We start from the raw sequence: 19,573 nt of genomic DNA on the forward strand, positions 1-19,573 counted from the left end.
GCTTCATTAAACTCTAGGGCTCCATGGCAGGGAAATGTTATACGGAAGCAAAAGGACTCAAAATTCCACCGTTTTTCGAGAAGCAGAAACACAATAGAGTCACAATTTGGAAGCATTATGCTGGAACATGGTGTGTGTGATTTATGTTCGGTAAATATGTAATATAACACCCATAGGCCGTTTGATTAAAGATGTCACTATCATGGCGTGACGCTCTGTTTTATGTAATAGCTACGATTGATAGAGAGCGTACAACGCAAATACAGAGCGAAGTTTGTTTTTTAAATGCACTCAGGTCGATCAGGATTGATTCTAACACTAGAACCGCCGCGATTTTTGCCGCGTACATCTCTGCGACCAGTCAACCAGACTGTTGGTTGGCAAATAAATATTTTTGATGATCTAACTAACATTTTCATATTTCTTTGAGTTTTTATACTTGGCTTAAAGCACATTTGACATAGTGGAAATAAATAGTTTATCCTGTTCTGTTGGAACCTCGAAGATTCAACTCGTTTTTGAATCCCTGTTTTTCTCTATTCCTATTGTAATAAAAGCATTCCTTTACGCAGACGATATTATCCTGGCCTCGTCTTATCGTTCCGCTTGCGAATCCCGTAAACTCCTGCAAACAGGGGTTGACGGGATTCGGCAGTGGTCGAGAGGGTCGGGTTATGAAATATCCCACACTAAATTCAAAATCCACAATCCACAAATCCTCCACATTTCATCAAATACAATAATACACAAATACCCAAAGCACGGACTGCCGACATACTCGGCGTAAACTTCGACAGTCGGCCGAACCTGTTCCGGATGCTTTGAGCCGGCAAAGCTCGGGCCTCTCGTATAACACAAAACCGCATCATCAACGCCTGGCTCCTAAACAAACTACTCTACGGCATCGAGATTGTTTCACGCGAACACGTTCCTATGGAACACATCATTACCAACCGACTAGTCGCAGCTGCAGCTCGGATCCTTGAGCAAGGACTCTACGTAACTGCCATCGATCATCCAATCCACCCGCCGGGGAATCCGTCCCTGGTATCTCCGTACACCTGCCATAGACTGGGAACTTAGAAGTTCTATCCGGGGAACCGGAAAAAGCAGCCACATCGCCAATAGTACCTTTACTCACATAATTAAGACTAAATACACAGATGGCTCCGTTAATCTATATTCAGCCGGCTGTGGGATCCACGAGTCCTTTCCCGCCTTCGTATAGGTAATACCCGCCTTACGCACTCCTACCTCCTACAAAAATTCAGTCCTCCACTCTGCAGTTTCTGTGGTGTTGACATCACCGTGCGCCACATCCTCATCGATTGCCATGGATACACGACACACCGAGCCACCTGCCAACTAGACGCCGAATACACGACAATTCTATCACCCGACAAACTCCAGCAGAACCGCATCAGTAATCAGTAATTTATACAAAGAAATTTAAGCAATAGTTTAAACTTATCCGATACCTTATGCCATAATTGCAATAGTATTCCATAATATTTAAGTGTATATGTGTGTATAAGTATATGTGGATATACGATAGTTTTGTATTAGATTAAACCATCTTTTTTTACACAGCAGAGAAGCGACTGTAGTCGCTAAGACTCAAAGCCTCTATAAATAAACGAAAAAAAAATCGTTTACGGCAAAATGAAAGCATCAGCCTTGTTACTCATGAAATTGTTAGACGATAATTTAATTCTTATATATTTCATATTATCTCATAGTTATAGTTATAGTTATATTGTAAGAAATACGACTGTTGGTTATATATATAATCACCTTTTTGTGAGTATTTAGCATTATAATACGGTGTTCATCGTCCCACAAATCACCAGTCAAAATGACTGTTAAAGGTACATTTGACCATGACACAACTTAGTGTAAATATTTGATTACAATTTTTAATTCGTGGAAATGAACATCCCAACAATACGTCCAGGCCGTCCTTCAGCAAATAAAAAAATGAATTCTTTATTGATTGTGCAACAACAGTCAATATCAATCAATCAATTAACAATAAAAAATAAACCACCAGTCAAAATGACTGGTCCGGTAGTTCTAGGGTTAAGCCACTTTTCTATTATGAATGATTAAATTATAATAGTAAAAAGATTGTTGATATTTATTGTTGATATTTTCAAATGAAAAACAACGGGAAATGGGCACGTTTGCTAACTGCCACACATACGTCTATTTCGTACACTGTGCAAACGGGTTTCCCGTCTGATAAAAACTGACCAAAATTCTGAGAGAGAATTATCTTAAGTCAATCCAACTGCTTCATTTGTGAGCCTCAGAGACGTCATGAATCTTTAAAAAAAAAATGAGAGTGGTCTTAACGCATCCGTTGAGATCAGGAGCCATTTGATCCAGCGTCGAATAGCTTTCACTCAGATTTCACACTATTATTGAGAGACTGATGGTTCTGTAGATAAAGTTTCACTTGTCCCCATATGATTTACTACGAGCCTAGTTACACCTACTTAAAGTTTTTAATGGCTCAAAGCAAATGAATAACTTATAATATTAACTTAATAATATTAAAACCATCTAATATGAAGTGCAAACAAATAGCATGACATAAAATGACATTTTAAAACAATCAGACTTAAGAAAGAATTATTTCATCTCAACTGTTGATCTCACTGCTGTAGTTGATCCAACTACGTGGTATCGGCAAGTCTAGTAAGCCATTCGATGGCCGGCGTGACCTTTAAGGGACAGATAAGGAAAAGGAAGCTCGAAGACGGGAACGAAAAGTTGATAATGGGGGCATGACAGTCGAATAGATGCTGAGAGTTGTTAAATGCAGCTGGCGCTCTGTGGAGACGGCTATTCTGGCCGTAAGGCGTGAGGCTGGTTGGGATATGGAGAGGATGTCTAACTCGCAGGTGACGGGAAGGTGCATGTAGGGAAATATGAGAAAGAAAGAAAGAAGCCTCAATGTTGCTATACAAATGTCCAGCAATGAAGGAAGCTTGGGAATGAGAATGGTAAGTTTGGAGGGTTTCGAGGCCTAAGAGTGGTAAATCGCGTGTACTTGCGCTAGCAATCGCCGTCGCTCCAGCAGGCGTCCAAACGACACCAGCATATTCGAGGATCAATCGCATCCAACAACAGTACAGAGCCTCCGAACATTAACGATTACGGACATTTGACGCCAAACGAGTGATAAGTAAGTAAGTTTCGTTTCTAGCCACACACCGAGATCCTTGATCGAGGGAATATGATCAATGTCGATGCCACAAATTGTGTATCTCCTAAGTAGTTGGACTTTGGGCAAAGTAATAGACAATTTGTACAACACCAAGCGGAAAAGGAATCGAGAAAACTTTGTAGAAGACGACAGTCTGACGACGAGGTTATAGGGAGGAATATTTTGAGATCTTCAGCGTACATTAGGGCACACCACCAAAAAGGAAGAACAATAACACAGTTATTAACAAACAACAGGGACAACCAGGAGACTCAAAACACTGTGCTGAGGAACATCAAACGATCCAACGAATATGTCAGAAAAGGAATTTTGAATTCTACCTTTGCAAGTTCTACCATGAAGATATGATCTTTACTAAGTCAGAACAGGACAAGTTTATCTTGTTTGGCACAGATCTTGGTGGTAGTAGCAATACCTTTAAGTATACCTTTTACGTCAAATTTGGCCCAATGAAATATCAATGATTCATCAAAATAAGCTACTGAAACGAGCAAATTACACATCTTTGAGAAATTACAAGCTCAATACAACTGTAGCAAGCTACCACTTACTGCTAGCGTTCGACCTACATTGAGGTCAGTTGTAAGGTTTCTTTAAGGGTCATCGTATCGCAGATCGTGGCTTGAACTAAATTTCTTTTCGTCGCTTCGTATTCGTATGTACTTTCTTGCAAAAGAACCAATGCTTCTCACAGCAATTGTTTAGAAGCAATATTTGAAAAAAAAAATACAACTCACAGAAAAACCTCAATTCTAGCGTGTAACACCTTAGAATCAACAGGTTTGCGGTGTTGTGTAATGCCTTCCGTACTACCTCGCACGGTTCAAGAGATGACATACGAGCCATGTTAGCTTTAATCGTAATCTTGCATGAGCAGCGTCTTTACAGATAAGAAAACAGGTAGCTTCTCTAGAACCGGTAACCGGTCTGATTCACGTTGTTAGCGGCGATGAATAAGATCATGTGAAACAAAACCAAATTAATCCATTTGATTGGATGAGTTGGGTAATGTTTTAACCAAACCGTAGCTTTGAACATTTCAAAATTATTAAAGATCAATTTTTCAAACGATTTTTTTTAGAAAAACGGTGGTTTTTTTAGATTGTATGTGTCTCTCAGTATCTGCAGTATCTACACACAGCACAAAATGACACTGTTTGTGCGCATCATATTATCTGCAGGGCCGTATGTAACATCTCCTCCCCGAATGCTGCATGGTGACGGTACCGAACAGAACGGGAAGCTTCGAAGGTTTACGTAGGTTGTCGTGATTCGAGAAACCAACATTCCAGTACCCCAATCAACACGCTTGTTCACGCTGGTGAAAAAAAAGGTTGATAAGAGCCACGAAGAGCTCCTATTTCATGTTGGCAACAACATTTCGTTAAGCTTTGTTTCATCAATCGTTTTGCGGTTGTTTATCTCAGGGTAAAGACGCCTTTTTGGGAGTCAGTTAGTTAGAATGGGAAAATAGGGTTTTTTTCTTCTTCTTATTTTACTATGTTTGTGTGTATTATCGATACACGAAACACTTCTCATCGTTTGGTGATCATACCGGTGCGCAAGATACTAACCAAAATTGAAGCGACTCCGTATCCAATTCGCTCCCACTACGGGACGTGTGCGTTGTTTGGTAACCGTGTGGCAAAACAAACAGGATCGTTGGGAGGATCCTTTCACCGCAGCTGAACAGCAAACCACAGCACAAGTGATCAGCACGTAGCTTACACGTATTTTTCCTCCTCTACGGGTATAAAACGACCACCTCGTCGTCGTTCCTTATCACCGGTGACTAATGATAAACATCACTTGAAATACAGGGGCAATCAATGCAACGCCTATCACCCACTATTGGCCACAATAGAAGTCCATTATCAGCTGATACACACTCCACGTATAAATATATAAATGTAACAAAACACACTCATCAGTTGCAGCTGTTTTCACCACGATTTAGCTTATTTTATGGACCCAAAATCACGTTCCACTGGACACTAACCGTTTACACGTTTACAAGCATTTACTGCTCCTTCAATCTGGTGCACTGATCATTTACGCACTTCGTTGCACGATTGAATAACAGTGCCGCATCTTGCGGAGCCCAATACAGGAGAACATATATAAGAACACCACTAACGCTTACTGTCACTCAGGACCAATACCATGATCAACCACTTGCTAACGGTAGCTTAAAGCAAACACCAGCGTTTCTTTTTTTTTTACATCACACGGTCCAGATACCTTCGGCGACGGAACACAACTAACTCGCGCGCGCACTGTCTCGATTGGAATAACGCACCGCACGCAACCGTCCGTAGTAGTACCGTCGAAGTGGCGTATCTAGCCCCGATTTCAAGCTCTCTCTCTCTCTCTCTCTCCCTTTTGCTATGAATTCTCAGAGAAGCTCTATATTTCGTTGCTGTATAGTGCAGTTGGAGCTTTTACGCTCTCCCGGTCGTCATCATATGGCTTCCGTTTGGTGTGTTTATTTTTTGTTATAGTTTGCCGGTTGTTAAGATTACACTTATCTCCTAGAACCCAGAACCCAATAGTCAATAGCACCGATTGACATTGTGCTAACCGCGATCCGATCGGGAGAGTTCAGAGTGTAAGTGTTGATTGTTCCTACCAGTACGAGGTGCTATGAAACGATTCAAGGTTAGCCCGCTTATGGAGGCCAGCATCCAAGCATCGCGGTAAGTCGATAAGGGATAAGTTTAAGTTTGATTTACTTGTATTAGGTTGTTCTTTTTTTTGTAACGAAAAATAGTGTTAACGGGACGTCATAAGAAAGAGAAATAATAATCCAAAAGACTAACGAATTAAAAGATGATCGTTAAGCGACTTCAGTGCACCTGTCAGCTTACAGCGCGATGCTTTACGCTCTGCCTACATTCAGGCGCTCCTATCTTGCGGATCGACTGAACCGGCGAATTAAAATTAATCGCTAGCGGAAAACGCAACTACATTGCTCTTCTTTTGCGCTTGTTTACTGCAGACGATGAGCAATGTGTACTGGCCGATTAATTCAACCCTATCCCACGCCAACCGGGGTTCTGACATTGACACCGAAAGAGAAAGTAACGAGTTCACATACACGAGCGCAACCTTGACGTCTGCACCATGTGCTTTTCATTCCTTTTCCACCACCGGAATTCCGTTACGACGTTACGAACAGTGCACGGTACGGTTTTCATTCGCTCGCACCGCCACATTATCGCACCGCCAAAAGCCGTTGGGGATGAATTGTTGTGACGTGATTAGGGCAGACAGCAGCTGGAACTGGTGTCGGCACTGGAAGATCAGCGCAGCAAACCGAAGATCAACGGTCACACGGGGAAGTGTTCTTGAACTTTTCTGTGCGGCGATGATGAGCTGTTGATGCAAACGGGTGACCCAATTTTCATGCGTTGCAGCTTCAACTGGCCGGTTGTTTTGATTTCGGTGTAACGTAATACCGAATTTGTGTTTGACGCCGGTACAAACTTCAAACGGGACATTAAATCATTTCGCTTTATACCATGAGAATGACATTTCAAAATCTATAAGAAAGAACACAAAAATCTTTAACGCAACAGTTTATTGTGATCTGTTGATTCTATGGGTGCAAAATTAGAAACACAAATTAACAGCAAAATAATTTCTCGTTTTCATCATTTCATTATTTGCTACTGTGATAATGAGTACTTATGCCATACTAAGTTTTCCCTGAAGAGGGTTTGGTGAGTAATATGTATGCAAAATTCCTACCTGATCCCTTCTCAACATTCCTAACCTAAAACGGTTCTATGCAAAGGTCTGGTCTTTGTATAAAAATTGAACTGAATGCTACACGTTTACCAGCGAATGTTTCTGTTTCTGCTCAATGGCCACACTAGTGTAATTCATTCTAGCACGCTATCCCTACATGCAACTGTCTAATCCCTAATGTATTGATCATATTATAATATTTGTGAATATCATACCCACTCCCAGGAATACGATCATCGCGCTAGACCTACAGCTTCACTGTCGCAAACATGGCGAATGGTATATCTAGCTGACTTTCCGAAAGCGTTTGACTGCCGGATCCTTGCACGGAATGGCGAATGCCGTAGGAAAAGTAAATGATAAAGCCCACAAGCAGCCACACCAAAAACCGTACCCAGGTTGCAGCGTCCAGCTGGAACATGAGGTAAACATTCACAAAGATGCTGAGCAGAGGAACAAACGGGACGAACGGTACACGGAAGGTAAGCTGTCGCTCCTCTGTCGGCTGGCAGGATATGATGAGCGTTAGTAGTATTGCTATAATAGCCATAGCCGCTAGCAGGGTGCATATAAGTGGATTGTAGCTGTTGAGATGTGTCTGTGCGTGCACTAGAATCGAACTGATCACACTGATAGCGATCGCTGTCAGAAAATAAAAAAACGACAAATTACTAAATGTTGGTAAGAGTGGACAAAAATCCACAACTAAACTTACCGTAGATAAGCACGCACACCTTCACAATATCGGACGACAAACTGCTCGGAACCGTCAAGCAGGTTAGGTTGAACAGCTGCTTCACCACCGTGGACGATTTAGTTTGTGTGCTGACGATAAAGTTGGTGTTTTGCTCGTAACGCAACACCAACACACTTACGGCGACGATCGTGTAGGCCAGCAGTGTTCCGATCGACATCATATCGATCAGCTGGTGCAGATTGAACAGCATCGCCATTGTGCCGGAGAAAAGGCCGGAAAGAATTGTGGCTAGAAGTGGAGTTTTGGTTTTGGGATGGACGGTTCGCAGCTGCTTGAAGATGAGCCCATCCGAGGACATGGCGTACAGTACGCGTGGCAGCGGAAACATCGCTCCGAGTGAGTTGGTGCAGAGCGAAAAGATGGCACCGATCGATACGATCCATTTGATCTCCTGCCACCCAAGATAGTCGAAGAGTCGCGGGAAGGGAGCAATCGGGTTTTGTAGATAGTACGGTAGTGCCATCGTTAGTACGGTTGCCACACCAAAGTACGATAGGAAGATGATGATCAGGGACGTAATGATGGCTAGTGGAATGTTTCGAGAAGGGTTCTGTGCCTCCTCGCCGGTTGTAGCGATACAGTCGAAACCGACGTAGCCGTAGAAACATTTGGCCGCTCCAGCCATGACGCCCGCAATACCGTACGGCAGAAATCCTCCGGTGCCGATGTCAATACCGGCCGGTACGCCTGGATCATTCGGTTGAATAGCCCAGTTGGCCGGATCGGCCTTAATGCCAACGGACACCAACACAACCGCAATGACGATGAGATTCACACCGGTGAAGAGATTGTTTAGTAGCGTTGACTCTTTCACACCGTACGCTAATAGGGCCGTGATCACTAGCACAACCAGGAAGGAAAAAATGTCCGGATACTCTGCCAGAAAGCTAACCTTCATCTGGACCACATCCTTGATCGCGTTGCCCATTCGATGGTCGATCAGTGCGTCGATGTAGCCGCTCAAGCCTCTCGCAACACTTGCCGTGCCTGGTAGAGCAGTAAGAAACACCGAAAGTTTACAAAATACCAACCATGTTGTGTTACAGATCTAACTCACCTATTATATACTCCAGCATCAAATTCCATCCGATCGTGAACGCTGCAAACTCACCGATCGTAATGTAGGTGTAGATGTACGCTGAGCCAGCTTTCGGTACGCGTGATGCAAACTCGGCATAGCACAGCCCGGCAATGGCGGCCGCTAACGCTGCAATTACGAAGGAAATTACCACACCCGGTCCAGCCTGCTCGTACGCAACGGACCCAGCCAGTACGTAGGCTCCCAGCCCGAGCGTACTGCCCACACCGAGCCCGGTTAGGTCGAGCAGTGTAAGTACGCGTGCTAGCTTCGAATGGCTTCCATCGTCGTTGTTAGGTTTCTTGCGACTGACAGCTTTCCAAAAAGTTTCCATACGGGTTCTTCGACTCGGGTCACCTGCTAAAAATCAGAAACAAAATACCATTAGAACAAACGAATAATTTGCAGTTAATATTTTTGGAGAAGAATGTGGTAAAGCTGAAAGGTTTGCTAGCAATTCTTCAACTGGATTGTTTTGAATCTGATTCTGTTGCTTGCCTGCAGACTGTTAACACATCTCAAAATGTCAACAACGATGCTTCGCATTAGGTGTAAATGATTAAAACAAACGATCAAAAATATGGGACATTTTGGATCGCCTGGTCCATTAAGTAGTGTATATTCTGAACCGATCGTAAGAAGTTGTCGATCGAAAGCTTCTACAACCATTGGCGTGAAGTGAATTTAAAGTTTTATGTTAAAATTAAATTTTTATTTTTAAATTGATATATTCAGCGATGGAATATTGGGTCAAACGATTTTTGTCTGCATAAAATGTAAAATCCGTTTGAAAAACAATATTTCTTTTGACTTTTGATAGCTTATAGCTCATACTTCCTTGTGCGTTTTTCCCGAGACGAGGCTAAATTATTATTAAGAATGCCGTAACCTTCTTTAGCGTCCTCAAACCAAAGAATATGTTTACACCTAGTTACACGTTGGCACAGTTCCTGCTGCTGTCATATCAATCATTAAGCTCAGCAGAACTGACAGTGAGCTAAGCAGACAACCGTAAACTACACCCTTTCTAGAATTGATTCTTCACGTCGATAGTTGCTCGCACGGTGCTCTCATTATCCCTACAATGAACCCTCTTTGTTGTGGCACCTTCCACACCAAACTAGCTAGTGTGCAGTTGGCGAAAAAAAGAACCCCCAAAAAACGCAGCTGCTCCAATTTTAAATCCCGTCACAATATAAACATCATCCACGGCACACACACACACACAAAATCCTCTCCATCGGGCAGGGTGGTGTAATGGGTGGATTTGTCACAACAATTAAATTAATGCAAAAAACCCACTTTTTTTTTAACACACGCACACAAACAGTTGTGCCGGTATGAGGCGGATATTATTCAAACGAAGCTGTACAGTGGCATTGTGTCCTTTTTTTTTAAATAGCAAAATGCGTTTGCGGCCGATTTATGCGCCATCGCTTGACGTGTCCGCCGCTCGGGTTCTGATGCACATTCCTGCCTGCTTGATGCCTGCTTGTCATCAAACGACGCTCAAGGCAACGAGCATTTTCGAGGTTATTTAGTGCGCCCGCACAAAAATGGCTATCCTTACACGGGGTCTTTCTTGGTGCCATTGACCTAGGACAAAGTAATGGACGAAGCTGTACGTGTTATTATTTTTTCAATGAAGGTCTTGCAATGATTTGCAAACGCTTTTTCCCGTTTTCTTTGCTGCTTGGCCCACCCCAAAGCATCATGTGGAGTAGAAAAATGTTTGCCAACGGTCGCGTGGTCGCTTCATGATTTGAATACGTATGTAAATAATTGCACTATTTATAGCGAGACCCGTGCGGGAATGAAATCGAATCGAGTCGTCTCGCAAATCGTTGTCACTGTTCCGTTTTCCCACACCCATAATGGTCAGTGTATGCGGCGTATTTTGGCGACCGAGACCTTGTACTACTACAAAAAAAGAAAACAACAACACTCCCGTTCGCATGATGCTGCTTCTTTGTCGGCACGATAATGACGCCTACATTAATGCAATTACCGAACGCGTGCTTTATAGCCAAAGCAGTCAAACTGTCGCATCCGCTTTCCAAGAACAGATCGGACGAACATCAAAAAACGTGCGCCACCATGCGTCTCCATTGCGTCGCTGCTTTCGACGTGAACGCACCACCAGTAGATAAGGTGCTTGACAGAGGGAATTTTATATGTGAATAAATAAGTACGGTTGGTTTGATCTACAACGGTTGTACGTTAATTGTAGATCACCATGTCATGTGCCGTTTATGTAACATTCATCAAACAAAACGTAATCCAAAGGATCGAACGACTTGAGCAAACACTGCAAGCCTAACATGTCTTGTAGATAACATCGTTCGCATTTCATTCACTTTGATTTCACAATTTCAAACGAATTTGCACAGTAAAACTGTTTCCCATTTCCTTCCCGGCACGTACCGTTCTTGAGCCGTTACTGTTAACAGTTTCTTTGCACAGCGCGCTGCGGAGTTATAAATTGTATAATCACTATGCGTGCACCCAACAGGAACAGAATCAAACGGCAACCACTAATACCCACGGGTGGACAATGTTAGCGCGCTGTTCAACACTCGAAGACTGTGACTATTTTCAGAGCGAAACGGGAAAATAGGTATCTTCGAACGGGTAGCATGTCTTTAAAGGACCTGTTTCACAAACACCACCGGAATGCGAAGAGTGCTCAGCTGACGCAATAACGGTTGAGGAGCAGCTGGTGTAGGTCCGTACCATTTTATATCCGGATGCAATATTTTTATTCACCTCCACACGCTCATCGCACAGCATGTGTTCGATGGCGTTGGTGATCGTGGTTTGTGGAAGAAACATCGACAAGAAAAGCATGGTGGGTGTGACATGCTCTTAAGTTCTTTTTTTTATTGAATAAAAAAACTAGTTTAGCAAATGCATTTGAACCGATGTAATGCGGTTTGCCTAACCGTAGGCGCACAGCTAAATTGCGAACGTGACAGGTGCTAAGTTAGCTATCTTTTTTCGCATCGCAGCAGCTAATTAGCAACTAATTTATAAATGCTTGTCCTGTCATTAGATAAGCAACGAAGCATTTTACCAATTCCGTCATCACTTTAATCTGCTCGCAACGAGACATTGTTGTTGATGAATGAGTTAGTTTGGGTGGTAAATTGTACGTAAATAATACTGCAACAATCCAAACAATGGACATCGTTACTTACAACCGGCTAACGCTAACGCTGTCCTGGTTTGCTTATCGGATGTATCGATGACGAAGCAGTAACGATACATAAATTAGATGGTAAAATGTTGTAGGCACGCGTTTTTATTGATTGATTTATTGTTCGTCTCGTTCGTCATCCATCTTATCGTGAAGGAAAGCCATCCGAAGCGCAATACTTTATAAGACTCACTAAAGGTAGAGAGATTAGGTGTAAATGGGCTATTGCTAAAGCTTGATAAGTTCCTAAAGCACAAAGGTCTATTAAGAATATGGCGAGTCTGAGGAGATACCGACAGTGGATGAAGGGAACTGCGTACCAAAACGTCTTAACGAAGGATGATAAACAGCAATGATACAAAACGGCAGCTATGGTTGTTTCATATGTTTCTATTTCTTAAACCACTAGTATGCAATAATTATCACAATCACTTTAAGTGCGAATTTTTCATGTCTCCTTGTGGTACGCACTCGGTCGCTTTGTTTTGTTTTACATGCTCTCTCCGTTCGTTTTGTACTTAGCTAATTCTTACACTGAAAGGATTGCTTGATTCGCACAGGAATCATGCTGATGTCGGCATAATACTGACCCCTCTCGAACTGAGGTCGAACGTTTTTAGAGTGATATAATAAGGGGATAGGTCCAGCAATCGGCACCTCTACGTTGACTCGTTCGCAATTGCGTACGTTGGAGCGTCTCGCGAATCCTTTCGGCCTATCACATCCGAAGCACCATCGTAACCGGTGTTGTCGATACCGTTTGCCTTTGATGCGGCAAGCTCAGCCTTTGTGAGCAACCGTTCACCTTCGATCGAGTGGCGTATGCCGTAGCTGAAGTAGATAAAGTATCCGACCGCAATCCAAACGCTGAAACGAATCCAGGTACCGGAGTCGAGCTGGAACATGAGGTACAGATTGAAGAACACACTAATCAGTGGCAGCAGAGGCACTAGTGGCACTTTGAACGTAAGCTTTATGCTGTCCGTTGGCTGCAGGGAAATGATGATGAACAGTAGAACGAGAAGGGCGACGAGCACCGCCAGTCCGACGATGACGCCTGGATAGTCAGCGTTAATGTAGTCCTCTGCCGGGACTAGAATACCACAAGCACCGCAGACGAACACGGCTGTAAGGATGAGAGCAAAATTTTAAAATTATACACCTCAAGACACACCATGCTCAGGCTCAAGCGACTACTTACCAAAAACACAAACACTAAACTTAACCACCGCCGATGAGAGTTTCGTTGGTGCTTCGTGGCGTTCCCGGTTCACAAGCTGTCGTATGACCTCAGGCACAGTCACACTGATTTCTGAGCTATTTAGCAATTCCTCCGTCTGGTAGCGCAGAACCAGCACACTCACAGCGACGATCGTGTAGGCCAGCAACGTACCAATGGACATCATATCGATCAGCTGCTGCAGATTAAACAGTGCCGCCATAATGGCTGCCAGCAGCCCCGACAGCATGGTAGCTAGCACGGGCGTTTGCGTTTTCGGATGCACAGTCTGAAGCTTCTTGTAGATGATCCCATCCGAGGACATGGCGTACAGTACGCGAGGTAGCGGGAACATTGCACCAAGCAAGCTGGTACAGAGCGCAAAGATCGCTCCAATCGACACGATCCATTTAATAGCGTGCCATCCGATCGATTCGAACAAATGTGGGAAGGGTGCTTCTGGGTCTTGCAGATAGTACGGCAATGCCATCGTCAGCACCGTCGAAATGCCAAAGTACGCGAGGAAAATGATGATGAGTGAGATCACGATAGCGAGTGGGATGTTGCGTTCCGGGTTTTTAGCTTCCTCGCCGGTCGTAGCGATACAATCAAATCCGACGAACCCGTAAAAACATTTGGCAGCACCGGCCATGATGCCGGCAAACCCGAACGGTGCAAATCCGCCCGCACCACCGTTATATCCCTCCGGTATATCCTTAGGATCGATGGTCCAATTGTCCGGATCACAGTTGATGCCTCCCGCCACAAGTACAATACCGATCACGATCAGATTAACTCCGGTGAAGATGTTGTTCATCAGCGTCGATTCCTTCACACCGTACGCTAGCAGTCCGGCCAAAATCAGCACAACGATGAAGGAGAAAAAGTCCGGATAGTCCGACAGGAAGTCGACGTCGATCGGCATTGCGTCGCGCATCGCTTTACTGATTTTGTTGTCGACCAGCGAGTCAATGTAGCCGCTCATACCACGGGCCACACTGGACGTGCCTGGAAGGATACGGACGATACGGAGTGAAGATGTGTTCCCAGCGGAAGTCGTTCAACATCAGGCAAACCACTTACCGATCACGTACTCCAAGATCAGATTCCAACCGATTGTGAATGCGGTAAACTCGCCAATGCTCACGTAACTGTAGACGTAGGCGGATCCAGCTTTCGGCACACGTGCCGCAAACTCGGCATAGCACAGGGCGGCGATGGCGGAAGCAACGGCCGCCACCAGGAACGAGACAACCACTGCCGGGCCGGCCTGTTCGCGTGCTACCGAACCGGCCAGAACGTACACACCGAGCCCGAGCGTACTGCCCACACCGAGCCCGGTCAGATCGAGTAGCGTCAGGACGCGGGCCAGCTTCGAGTCGGAACCGTCGTCTTCATTCTGTTTCTTCCTCGTCAGCGCTGTCCAGAAGCGACGTAAAGGGCCTTCCGCTCGCATGATCCAAGCTGATGAGAATGTCTGTAAAGGTGTAGATAAAGGTAATGCATTTGAGAAAGTGACGAGAGTAATGGGGCAACATTATGGCACAATGTGCATAAATTAGGTTCGTGCCAGGCAGCGAACCGTACCGCCATTGCGGAAGTTACGGATTGGCAACGGTCGATCAATTTCGTTTGGCTACCAAATCGGCCGCCTCATGCGTGTAATGCGGACCGAGCGAAGGTAATTGCGTTAGCACAACCTACCCAACCTAACCAGAGTGGCACCAGAGATTTGAGACTAATTTTCAGTGGCCATCTCTTTGGCCATCTCTCCGGTGCCGATATACGCTAACGAACCACTTTCACCCACATGAGGCGTACGGGGGAAGCAAATTTTTGAAAATTTAAATGCATACAGTTTAAGTTCGTTGGCTTTTAGAGCGTAAACGCTTATCAATGAACATTGCCAGGTGCTCCGGTAAAAATAAAATTATTCACCGCGAAAACGAGCAGAAAGGGAATTTCCAGTTGAGGGGGAATTTTTTGAGTCAACCTTAAAATGTTTGTTTTGGTAAAACCTACGCGACCATTCGGTGTCTTTTACATGATAGTGGAACGTGAGCGTGAAGTAGAAGGTTAACGAAAGAAGTCCATATTGGAAGCAGGAATCAAAAATGGACCGTGTAGCATTTTGATGCCGTCAATTGCCTCCATATACGGCGGCTATTATTTGCATGTCAATGCAATCCAATAAGAGTCGGTACGAACTTGTTTGACCGGAACCTGAACGAAACTCGTCAGGCGTACTAATTTAACTTACGGTTCCATGCCGCAAAGCTTGCGTGTTAAGGTTGAGAACTCACTCGAGATAAAAACCTTGACGGCTGACCAACTGTTCTTGATATTGAATCACAATGACCTACAGAGATCGGTCCCGCAGCAGTAGTTAGAATGTACAGGCGTACAAGCTGATTGCTTTGAGTGTAGTAAAGAATAAATTAGTTCCTCTTTAAGACACTGAGACGAGGCGGACTGGTAGTATAGGCTACAGCGGTGCTGGTCTTTACACGGTAGGACCGAGATTCTAATCCCATCCGGACGGTTGCCCATGTAGTTGAGGACTCATTATTCAACTACTTGGTATTGGGCAAGTTTGGTAAGCAATTCGATGGGCGGCGTGATCTTCAGCAGGTCGTTTAGCCAAGTTACAACAGCGCCGGTCTTTACACGGCGGGACAGGGGTTCAAGTCCCATTCGGAGCATTTTCCAGGTGAGGACTAACTATCCAACTACGTGGTATCTAGTAAGGCAAGTCTAGTAAGCCATTTCGATGGCCTGCATGACCTTAAAGGTCGTTTATCCAAGAAGAAGACAAAGAAGAACACACTGTGAGCTACCTTCAAATCGTAACAGGAACTCTCTTTTTCGTTGTAGTACACATTTGAAACAAAACTCCAATTTTAAGCACCAGTTACGATTGTGTACCAACCCACTATCGTTTGTTCCGCGAATTAACACTTGCCAAGCTACACACCTATCCACAAACACATCGTACGTGGCGCTTAATGGTGCGGCCTGCAATAAGGGGTGTGAATTGCGTGTAACGTTTTACGCAAACATTGCATCTAAATGGACGGATGAATGGAGGACCGTTCGCGGCACAAATGAAAAGATAAACGAAATCGACAATGAAACCGTTTAATTGGACACATTAGCAGTCTCATTGTCGATTGATTATAGTGTTATCGCCGGGCTGTTGTTTGCTGTTGTGATTAATCAACACATGGATTGTACAGAGGTAAACTTACATTTTTGAAAGCTACATAGAATAGTAATTTCTATAGACGAAAGAATAAAGTTCGGTACCTGTAGCAAAAATCCATCATGATCCGTATCTTCAGTATCAGATCCCACCATACAAATCCTTTTTCATGCCATTAGAGGCGAAGTATTTGCACAACAGCTTTCACTAATCTTGTGCAGCCATACAAGGGAATAAAGCCTAGTGGTCGTCGGAAAAAAAAACCCCACATCATAATAACCTCTGTGGGCTATGTAGCAACAACCGCCATTTGTGCCTGTTCGTGCACTTACTATGATCGAGACAAAATGATCATGTCTCCCATACGTTTGGAACGGATGGTGTAATTAAATTATTGCACAATGTTCATACAGTGCCAAGCACTAAGACACCATTTTCGTGACTTGTCATCTCCGTCCTCGATTAGAACCAGTTTCCAATGAGAGTGGAGAGTTTTGAGAATAAACATACCACCCTTCAAGATAATGGTGTGTCGAGGTGGATCGTCATCTTCGTGCACCATGATCGATGCACTGGGACAACAGACTTTGAACCACTCTGTGGCATGGTGTCGCGGTTCTTGTGGAACCAATGTCGAAAGACGTGCTTCAAAAGCTGAGTGCAAGGACGGTCAGTGAACCGGTGTATGCACCGATCGTGTTTGTTGATCAATGCACCTTCTCTTGATCTCTCTTTCGCTCTGCCTCGCTTCAAGCTCGGATCATCAGCTCCCCGAAAATGACAAATGGCGGTCGCGTTCAGCTGCAGCATGTCTGACAGCTTTCGAGCGATTGCCTTGTTTTGGCCCCGGGAAGCGCAAACAGCATGAGCGAGTTTCATTGACCACCGGTGCGCCGTAAGGCCACCATGGGCGAGACGCACGGGCAGACAACTATCAGCTTTGTTTTGCTCGTTACATTCGCTTTCATTTCGCGCGGGTTTCCACTCGAAACCGCCTTGATACTGTGCCAGTGTGTCATCTGTGTCCCGGGCAGCGGTTCTCCTCGGTCCTCGCAACGGCTGTCCGTGGTTTACAGTTTGCACCCGCAGAAGGTTAACGACCAATGCCGAGTGAAAGCGACCCCACTTGATGACCTCTGTCAACGTCGGCTGTGCATTGCAGGAAGTCGAGACATTAAAAGAAGGCTTGGGTCCAAATCGGTTGGTAGAACAAACAGACGGGTTATCGGAAGTCTGACTCTAAAAGGTAATTTGTTGATGGTTGATGGCTCATTTACATATACTCAACACAACAGACACGTCAAGCTTTTTTTTTTTATAAGACGGATGTAGCATCACCATGATTGTCGTCCGGTTGAAGATTTTAAGAATTTACCACTTGAGACAGAAAATCGAACATTCAATTAGTCAACCGGTCCGGACTGATGAACCGATACGATGAGCAATACTAGCTGATAGCGTACAAAACTTCACCATCATATCCATCAAACGCATAATCGCACCCATTTACATTCCAATTGGCATGGACAGCTCAATTAAACAAGGGCTGTAATTCGTGTGTTTCCGTATCGCACACGATCTCAGGGACTCGTAGCACCTGATAAGCATCCGGTTTGCTTTTTGTAGCATTTACACTGTAAATCAGACGGACAATTACACCCACTGTGCGATTGTTCCTCAAAACGGCGGCATTAGAGGCTGCTCCTGTGCTGCCGGTGAAGGGTGATCAGTTGATAAAGGGTGATTAAACGTAATCATTTAAGTACGCACAGGGTGTGCAGTGAGAGTGTTTAAAAACCAGACAGACTTTGCTCGGGTCTCTTGAATCTCATAAATTATTGATGGGTATTTTTCATGAAGCTCCCGGCAACAACTTGATAGTTGACTTCGAGCGTATGACAAGCTTACTCAATAAACGGATCAGCCGGTAGAATGTGATAACGCGCCTGTTCTTCCTGCAGGAAAGAATTCACTGACGCGTGCTCGACCGTCACCAGCGTTATCGTTGCCGTCTTAACGTAAAGTGGGAACGTAAAAACGTGCCAAATGCTACTTCACACCGTTCGACATGCCGGCGTATTTATGTGTCCAGAGAGGTTGTCCAGAAAGGGTGGAGATGCGGTATGATCACCAATAAAGACTCTCAGCACTCAGCAGTAGATTAGGGGAGGGAATGTCAACATTCTTTTACTCGGATGGTAAAACAGTGAGGCATACGCTCACCACTTACTGCAAATACCTTCACAATTCCTTCAATAAGCAAACTCTAAACCGCGCAGGTCGTGGTCCGTCCGCGCTCAGTTTAAATATGCAGATTTTCAGCCCGCTCGTGCGGATCAAATCTCGCGAAAGGCTACATTTAATTACATTCCATAAAAGCGCACACGACCCCGGACCGGAACGACCGTACGCTTACCTTCGCGGCAACTCTCTTCCCAAGGCGTATTCTGTCATTTGGCTTTACCGGTCTCACATAATACGATGAGTCGTAGCCGTTGGTTTATCGCCGGTACCCATCACCCAACAGACATTTCCTGCTTTTTTTTTGACAAATTACGAAGCAGCAAAGCTTTCGGACTATGACGATGACGCTCTTATACTACCCTCCGTTTGATGGATCGACCCTTAATCAAGCTGGGACTTACTCAAATGCTTGTAGTAAACAATCCATCCCGATAAGCGTCCCCTGAAAAAAAGAAAGAACCCCCCCTCCCCCCCCCACGATTGCCACGCCGTAAAAAATTGGCCATCGATCAGATGGTAGTAAATCATACCCGGACCCGGAGCACCGCTTGGAGTGGTGCCGAGTTGCGCTTTATCTTTGCTGAGCCACCCCAGGCTCGTGACTGCCAGTGACGCTGATAAGCCAAGCAGGTTCATTGTTGAATTGTGCTGCCCCTCCAGCATGTGCCTGCGAGGTGGCGTCTTCTCAGCCGTACCGGCTGTTAAGAACGATCGAGGGCGTCTAAAGTGGGTTAATTGTGTGAGGGAGAATAAAAGAAAAAAAATGAAACGAACCGAAGGTCTCATCTCTAGTGGATACATTCTAGCCGAAAGTGAGATGCGTTGTTTGCCCCGTTTTAATGAGAGCGGCATAGGTACAGGTACTACGGGTACGCTAGACAGAGGGTGAAATGCA

General features: G+C 44.6%; 4 protein-coding genes across 5 annotated transcripts in view; 1 reads left to right on the forward strand and 3 right to left on the reverse strand.

Moving 5' to 3' along the window:
* LOC126556186 (mitochondrial genome maintenance exonuclease 1-like) overlaps nucleotides 1–19,573 on the reverse strand; it is a 306,337-nt gene that overhangs the window by 67,724 nt on the left and 219,040 nt on the right. The gene's annotated exons all lie outside the window — the stretch shown is intronic.
* The window catches only part of LOC126567431 (protein LTV1 homolog), a 255,962-nt gene that overhangs the window by 54,110 nt on the left and 182,279 nt on the right, over nucleotides 1–19,573 (forward strand). The gene's annotated exons all lie outside the window — the stretch shown is intronic.
* On the reverse strand, nucleotides 7,230–9,151 carry LOC126556019 (cationic amino acid transporter 2-like). The gene is made up of 3 exons (XM_050211177.1): nucleotides 8,797–9,151; nucleotides 7,698–8,726; nucleotides 7,230–7,624 (listed from the first exon to the last, which is right to left on the reverse strand). Exons 1-3 carry the CDS (start codon nucleotides 9,149–9,151, stop codon nucleotides 7,230–7,232), a joined length of 1,779 nt encoding a protein of 592 aa, XP_050067134.1.
* On the reverse strand, nucleotides 12,673–14,715 carry LOC126556011 (cationic amino acid transporter 3-like). Its single transcript, XM_050211168.1, has 3 exons — nucleotides 14,316–14,715; nucleotides 13,215–14,240; nucleotides 12,673–13,139 (listed from the first exon to the last, which is right to left on the reverse strand). Exons 1-3 carry the CDS (start codon nucleotides 14,686–14,688, stop codon nucleotides 12,673–12,675), a joined length of 1,866 nt encoding a protein of 621 aa, XP_050067125.1. The 5' UTR covers nucleotides 14,689–14,715.

The sequence above is a fragment of the Anopheles maculipalpis genome, chromosome 2RL, assembly GCF_943734695.1.
Source record: "Anopheles maculipalpis chromosome 2RL, idAnoMacuDA_375_x, whole genome shotgun sequence".
Classification (NCBI taxonomy): Eukaryota; Metazoa; Arthropoda; class Insecta; order Diptera; family Culicidae; genus Anopheles; species Anopheles maculipalpis.

What these genes read in the sequence shown, in the direction of transcription:
- LOC126556019 (XM_050211177.1), bottom strand. Translation starts at nt 9,151, where the DNA reads ATGGAAACTTTTTGGAAAGCTGTCAGTCGCAAGAAACCTAACAACGAC. An exon ending in GATGCTGGAGTATATAATAG is followed by an intron (nt 8,727 to 8,796) that starts GTGAGTTAGATC and finishes CTGCTCTACCAG; the next exon opens with GCACGGCAAGTGTTGCGAGA. An exon ending in GGTGTGCGTGCTTATCTACG is followed by an intron (nt 7,625 to 7,697) that starts GTAAGTTTAGTT and finishes ATTTTCTGACAG; the next exon opens with CGATCGCTATCAGTGTGATC.
- LOC126556011 (XM_050211168.1), bottom strand. Translation starts at nt 14,688, where the DNA reads ATGCGAGCGGAAGGCCCTTTACGTCGCTTCTGGACAGCGCTGACGAGG. An exon ending in GATCTTGGAGTACGTGATCG is followed by an intron (nt 14,241 to 14,315) that starts GTAAGTGGTTTG and finishes GTATCCTTCCAG; the next exon opens with GCACGTCCAGTGTGGCCCGT. An exon ending in GTTTAGTGTTTGTGTTTTTG is followed by an intron (nt 13,140 to 13,214) that starts GTAAGTAGTCGC and finishes TCATCCTTACAG; the next exon opens with CCGTGTTCGTCTGCGGTGCT.